We start from the raw sequence: 7500 nt of genomic DNA on the forward strand, positions 1-7500 counted from the left end.
GTGTCGTACTCCAGTTCTCCTCCAGTCATCTCCAGTTTAAAGTCTTCTGAGAACAGCCGTGTGTCTCGCTTCATCCGCAGGTTGAAATGTCTGCCAGGTGGAAAACACACATTTCAAACATGACTGCAATTTTACAAATGTTTTCAGTGGCAGAAACAGCAAGACGAACAGATCGAGACTCACATCACAGGAGAGAGACGTTACACAGAAAAACAGCTTTAATGTTGAGGGTGGCTTGACAAATTTGCCCCGTTTAGTGTGTGTCCCTTTAAATGCAAATGAGCTTTAGCCCCGCCTCCGTTCAGAAGAGGGCGGAGTCTTCACACGAGCTTCAGAAACTCCGGCAATAACAGAACAGGCCAATCTCCCTCATCCAGAATCCCAGAATAACCAGTAGCGAGTGCAGCCTTACGGAGAGACTCAGGAAGAGCTTCTGAATGTTAGTGGAGACATTTCTGTAGATGTTGTGGAGTTACACTGATCATCTCATCATCATGTTGAACTTCTCCACAAGTGTCCACAGTTCCTGAGGTGTTTATAAGCCAGCGGTGACATGTTCTGGTCAATAATGTTCAGTGCTCGTCTGTGCTCAACCACCGTAGAGTTCCTGTAGAGGGAGGGGCGTGTACTGTACCTGCCGTGTGTGTGTCTCACTTGTGTGTGTGTCTCACCTGTGTGTGTGTCTCACTTGTGTGTGTGTCTCACCTGCCGTGTGTGTGTACGGATCGGTGTCGTGTGTGTGTACGGATCGGGGTGTGTATGTGTGTCTCACCTGCCGTGTGTGTGTACGGATCGGTGTCATGTGTGTGTACGGATCGGTGTGTGTCTCACCTGTCGTGTGTGTGTACGGATCGGGGTGTGTGTGTGTGTGTGTGTGTGTGTCTCACCTGCCGTGTGTGTGTACGGATCGGTGTGTGTCTCACCTGCCGTGTGTGTGTACGGATCGGTGTATGTGTGTGTGTGTGTGTGTCTCACCTGCCGTGCGCATGGAACTGCAGCTCCAGCTCGCGCTCCGAGTGTGTGAGCGCTCTCCTGGCCCGCTGGTGCCGGTCCTGAAGCTGATCCGGGTCGTACGACAGACCCTCGTAGTGACGGATGTACTTGTTCAGGGGGTTGCCATAGTAACCTGCTCACCACACAAACACCAGCGTTAGAGATTGGGCCGTGTGTGATCATGTGACTCGTGAAAATAAACAAAGACCATATGTGACCCTGGACCACAAAACCATCACAAGGGTCAATTTACACACTTTTGCTGCATCCATATATTATTTATATATTTACGGTAGGAAATTTACAAAATATCTTCATGGAACATGATCTTTACTTAAAGGATTAGTTCACTTTAAAATGAGAATAAGCCCATGATTCACTCTCCCTGAAGTCACCCCTCTCCCTAGACACTTCCTCCAGCTCTTCCGGGGGACACCGAGGCTTTCCCAGGCCAGCCGGGAGACATAGTCCCCCCAGCGTGTCCTAGGTCTTCCCCTGGGTCTCCTCCCGGTGGGACGCGCCCGGAACACCTTCCCGGGAAGGCATCTAGGAGGCATCCGGAACAGATGCCCGAGCCACCTCAGCTGACCCCTCTCGATGTGGAGGAGCAGCAGCTCTACTCTGAGCTCCTCCCGAGTGACTGAGCTTCTCACCCTATCTCTAAGGGAGCGCCCAGCCACCCTGCGGAGAAAGCTCATTTCAGCCGCCTGTATCCGGGATCTTGTCCTTTCGGTCATGACCCACAGCTCATGACCATAGGTGAGAGTAGGAACGTAGATTGACCAGTAAATCGAGAGCTTCGCCTTGCGGCTCAACTCTTTCTTCACCACGACAGACCGGTACAGGGACCGCATTACTGCAGAAGCTGCACCGATCCGCCTGTCAATCTTCCGTTCCATCCTTCCCTCACTCGTGAACAAGACCCCAAGATACTTGAACTCCTCCACTTGAGGCAGGAACTCTCCACCAACCTGAAGTGGGCAAACCACCCTTTTCCGACTGAGGACCATGGCCTCGGATTTGGAGGTGCTGATTCTCATCCCAGCCGCTTCACACTCGGCCGCAACCGTCCCAGTGCATGCTGAAGGTCCTGGTCTGATGGGGCCAGCACGACAACATCATCTGCAAAAAGTAGAGATGAAATCATGTGGTCCCCAAACCCGACCCCCTCCGGCCCCTGGCTGCGCCTAGAAATTCTGTCCATAAAAATTATGAACAGAACCGGTGACAAAGGGCAGCCCTGCCGGAGTCCAACACGCACCGGGAACAAGTCTGACTTACTGACTTACTGCCGGCAATGCGAACCAAGCTCCTGCTTCGGTCGTACAGGGACCGGACAGCCCTTAGCAAAGGGCCCCGGACCCCATACTCCCAGAGCGCCCTCCACAGGCCGCCGCGAGGGACACAGTCGAATGCCTTCTCCAAATCCACAAAGCACATGTGGACTGGTTGGGCAAACTCCCATGAACCCTCCAGCACCCTGTAGAGGGTATAGAGCTGGTCCAGTGTTGCACGACCGGGACGAAAACCGCACTGTTCCTCCTGGATCCGAGGTTCGACTCTCCAGTACCCTGGCATAGACTTTCCCAGGGAGGCTGAGAAGTGTGATCCCCCTATAGTTGGAGCACACCCTCCGGTCCCCCTTCTTAAAAAGAGGGACCACCACCCCGGTCTGCCAGTCCAAAGGTACTGTCCCCGACCATCACGCGATGCTGCAGAGGCGTGTCAGCCAAGACAGCCCCACAACATCCAGAGACTTGAGGTACTCAGGGCGGATCTCATCCACCCCCGGAGCCTTGAGTCCCTCTGTGACTTCAGCCTGGGTGATGGACGAGTCCGCCTCTGAGCCCTCAGCCTCTGCTTCCTCAATGGAAGACATGATGGCGGGATTGAGGAGATCCTCAAAGTATTCCTTCCACCGTCCGATGACATCCCCAGTTGAGGTCAACAGCTGCTCATCTCCACTGTAGACAGCGTTGGTAGGGCACTGCTTCCCTCTCCTGAGGCGCCGGACGGTTTACCAGAATCTCTTCGAGGCCGACCGATAGTCCTTCTCCATGGCCTCACCGAACTCCCCCCGCTTGGCCTGCCGGTACCCGTCAGCTTCCTCAGGAGTCCCACAGGCCAGACGAATACAATCAGAATTATATAAAAAAATGTCCTGGCTCTTCCAAGCTTTATAATGGCAGTGGATTGCAACCAACAGTTTGAAGCTCAAAAAAGTGCATCCATCCATCATAAAAGTGCATCTGTCTGATAGATGCACTTTTATGATGGATAGATGCACTTTTATGATGGACAGATGCACTTTTATGATGGACAGATGCACTTTTATGATGGAGAGATGCACTTTTATGATGGACAGATGCACTTTTATGATAGATAGATGCACTTTTATGATGGACAGATGCAGTTTTATGATGGATAGATGCACTTTTATGATGGACAGATGCACTTTTATGATGGACAGATGCTCTTTTATTATGATTTTTTATGATGATACGCCGCTGTATTAGTCGGATACACCGCTGTATTAGTCAGATAAACCGCTGTATTAGTCAGATACACCGCTGTATTAGTCAGATACACCGCTGTATTAGTCAGATATACCGCTGTATTACTCAGATATACCGCTGTATTAGTCAGATACACCGCTGTATTACTCAGATATACCGCTGTATTAGTCAGATATACCGCTGTATTAGTCAGACACCGCTGTATTAGTCAGATACACCGCTGTATTAGTCAGATACACCGCTGTATTAGTCAGATACACCGCTGTATTAGTCAGATACACCGCTGTATTAGTCAGATACACCGCTGTATTAGTCAGATACACCGCTGTATTAGTCAGATATACCGCTGTATTACTCAGATATACCGCTGTATTAGTCAGACACCGCTGTATTAGTCAGATACACCGCTGTATTAGTCAGATACACCGCTGTATTAGTCAGACACCGCTGTATTAGTCAGATATACCGCTGTATTAGTCAGATACACCGCTGTATTAGTCAGATACGCCGCTGTATTAGTCAGATATACCGCTGTATTACTCAGATATACCGCTGTATTAGTCAGATACACCGCTGTATTACTCAGATATACCGCTGTATTAGTCAGATATATCGCTGTATTAGTCAGACACCGCTGTATTAGTCAGATACACCGCTGTATTAGTCAGATACACCGCTGTATTAGTCAGATACACCGCTGTATTAGTCAGATACACCGCTGTATTAGTCAGATATACCGCTGTATTAGTCAGACACCGCTGTATTAGTCAGATACACCGCTGTATTAGTCAGATATACCGCTGTATTACTCAGATATACCGCTGTATTAGTCAGACACCGCTGTATTAGTCAGACACCGCTGTATTAGTCAGATACACCGCTGTATAAGTCAGATACACCGCTGTATTAGTCAGATACACCGCTGTATTAGTCAGACACCGCTGTATTAGTCAGATATACCGCTGTATTACTCAGATATACCGCTGTATTAGTCAGACACCGCTGTATTAGTCAGATACACCGCTGTATTAGTCAGATACACCGCTGTATTAGTCAGACACCGCTGTATTAGTCAGATACACCGCTGTATTAGTCAGATATACCGCTGTATTAGTCAGATATACCGCTGTATTAGTCAGACACCGCTGTATTAGTCAGATACACCGCTGTATTAGTCAGACACCGCTGTATTAGTCAGATATACCGCTGTATTAGTCAGATACACCGCTGTATTACTCAGATATACCGCTGTATTAGTCAGACACCGCTGTATTAGTCAGATACACCGCTGTATTAGTCAGATACACCGCTGTATTAGTCAGACACCGCTGTATTAGTCAGATACACCGCTGTATTACTCAGATATACCGCTGTATTAGTCAGACACCGCTGTATTAGTCAGATACACCGCTGTATTAGTCAGATATACCGCTGTATTAGTCAGACACCGCTGTATTAGTCAGATACACCGCTGTATTACTCAGATATACCGCTGTATTAGTCAGACACCGCTGTATTAGTCAGATACACCGCTGTATTAGTCAGATACACCGCTGTATTAGTCAGACACCGCTGTATTAGTCAGATATACCGCTGTATTAGTCAGATATACCGCTGTATTAGTCAGATATACCGCTGTATTAGTCAGATACACCGCTGTATTAGTCAGATATACCGCTGTATTAGTCAGACACCGCTGTATTAGTCAGATACACCGCTGTATTAGTCAGATATACCGCTGTATTAGTCAGATATACCGCTGTATTAGTCAGATATACCGCTGTATTAGTCAGATATACCGCTGTATTAGTCAGATATACCGCTGTATTAGTCAGACACCGCTGTATTAGTCAGATACACCGCTGTATTAGTCAGATATACCGCTGTATTAGTCAGATACACCGCTGTATTAGTCAGATACACCGCTGTATTACTCAGATATACCGCTGTATTAGTCAGACACCGCTGTATTAGTCAGATACACCGCTGTATTAGTCAGACACCGCTGTATTAGTCAGATACACCGCTGTATTAGTCAGATATACCGCTGTATTACTCAGATACACCGCTGTATTAGTCAGACACCGCTGTATTAGTCAGATACACCGCTGTATTAGTCAGATATACCGCTGTATTAGTCAGATACACCGCTGTATTAGTCAGATACACCGCTGTATTAGTCAGATATACCGCTGTATTAGTCAGATATACCGCTGTATTAGTCAGATACACCGCTGTATTAGTCAGATATACCGCTGTATTAGTCAGATACACCGCTGTATTAGTCAGACACCGCTGTATTAGTCAGACACCGCTGTATTAGTCAGATATACCGCTGTATTAGTCAGATATACCGCTGTATTAGTCAGATACACCGCTGTATTAGTCAGATACACCGCTGTATTAGTCAGATATACCGCTGTATTAGTCAGATATACCGCTGTATTACTCAGATACACCGCTGTATTAGTCAGATACACCGCTGTATTAGTCAGACACCGCTGTATTAGTCAGATACACCGCTGTATTAGTCAGACACCGCTGTATTAGTCAGATATACCGCTGTATTAGTCAGATATACCGCTGTATTACTCAGATATACCGCTGTATTACTCAGATATACCGCTGTATTAGTCAGACACCGCTGTATTAGTCAGATACACCGCTGTATTAGTCAGATACACCGCTGTATTAGTCAGACACCGCTGTATTAGTCAGATATACCGCTGTATTAGTCAGATACACCGCTGTATTAGTCAGATACACCGCTGTATTAGTCAGATATACCGCTGTATTAGTCAGATATACCGCTGTATTAGTCAGATATACCGCTGTATTAGTCAGATATAATGGTTTATAAGTCATAAAGAGCTCAGTGTAATAAAGGCCCAATTCATACACAGAAACAAAGATGAGTATGAAATATGTGCAGCTTCGTTATAACACAGCAATCTTCATGTGTCACTATATGAATGATATTGCCTGATTATTGAGATATATGAGTCAGGATAGATGTGTTATGGGAGTGTTGATGAAATCATCCATCTTAAGCTGGATGTGTGTCAGCTCAATCTCGACCCACTCAACACATCTGAGCTCACAGACCGAACCCGTTCACAGAACCCGTCGAGAACACCGAGGAGAACGCGCCCGTTCCGGGGAATAACGCGATAACGGCCGCGGTGATCGGGGGAATCTGGGAATCTCGGGAATAACGGCCGCGGTGATCGGGGGAATCTGGGAATAACGGTCGCGGTGATCGGGGGAATCTGGGAATCTCGGGAAAAACGGCCGCGGTGATCGGGGGAATCTGGGAATAACGGTCGCGGTGATCGGGGGAATCTGGGAATCTCGGGAATAACGGCCGCGGTGATCGGGGGAATCTGGGAATAACGGCCGCGGTGATCGGGGGAATCTGGGAATAACGGTCGCGGTGATCGGGGGAATCTGGGAATAACGGTCGCGGCTTTAGCATTAGCACAGATGCTCGCGCGGAGCATCACTGAATAAAGCCGAACCGGGCCGAAACACTCTCTCACACACACTCACTCACCTCGAGCGGACCTGAAGGCGCATGAGAGGCACAACAGCACCGAGAACACGACCGTCATCGCGGATAAATGCATGTTTAGCGCATGGATGATGGACGGGCTGGGTTTTATTGTTTACAGCTTCAGTCTCGGGTTTGGGGCTTTGCGTGCTGACGTCAGACGCACAGAGACACGAGCACGCGCCCCTCCCCCACGCCCGAGCGCTGCAAATCATAATTATGGGATAGAAGAGTCCGCTGAAATAAATCTGATTGGCTTTATGACTTTATGAAATATTATTTATGAGATTAATATCAGTCTGCCTTAAACGGAGTCATGTTTACAATTTTACAAAGATATTTTGCCCCCTCAAGTGTGCGTATCTCAGTTCTACTTTCGGGATGTTGTTTCGGCCTGTAATGTCATGCTGTAATTTAAAGTACTGTCAAATATGATATTAT

General features: G+C 47.8%; 1 protein-coding gene across 3 annotated transcripts in view; it reads right to left on the minus strand.

The window, feature by feature from the left end:
- Positions 1–7223, minus strand: part of adam10b (ADAM metallopeptidase domain 10b) — a 38384-nt gene extending 31161 nt beyond the window's left edge. For 2 of the 3 annotated variants that reach the window (XR_014029406.1, XM_081356355.1), the window contains exons 1-3: positions 7063–7223; positions 976–1126; positions 1–90 (exon numbers count right to left, since the gene is read on the minus strand). The exon at positions 1–90 is cut by the window's left edge and continues 29 nt beyond it. Coding sequence is in view for 2 of the 3 variants with exons in the window: in XM_081356355.1 (XP_081212481.1) it covers positions 1–90; positions 976–1126; positions 7063–7135 (314 nt within the window). In the remaining variant the exon portion in view is untranslated. Of the gene's footprint in view, positions 91–183; positions 294–975; positions 1127–7062 lie in introns of those variants that run through there. The other variant, XM_081356356.1, reaches the window with a different exon arrangement.
- Between the last annotated feature and the right edge of the window lie 277 nt (positions 7224–7500).

Source organism: Scardinius erythrophthalmus (assembly GCF_964197995.2).
Source record: "Scardinius erythrophthalmus genome assembly, chromosome: 24".
Classification (NCBI taxonomy): Eukaryota; Metazoa; Chordata; class Actinopteri; order Cypriniformes; family Leuciscidae; genus Scardinius; species Scardinius erythrophthalmus.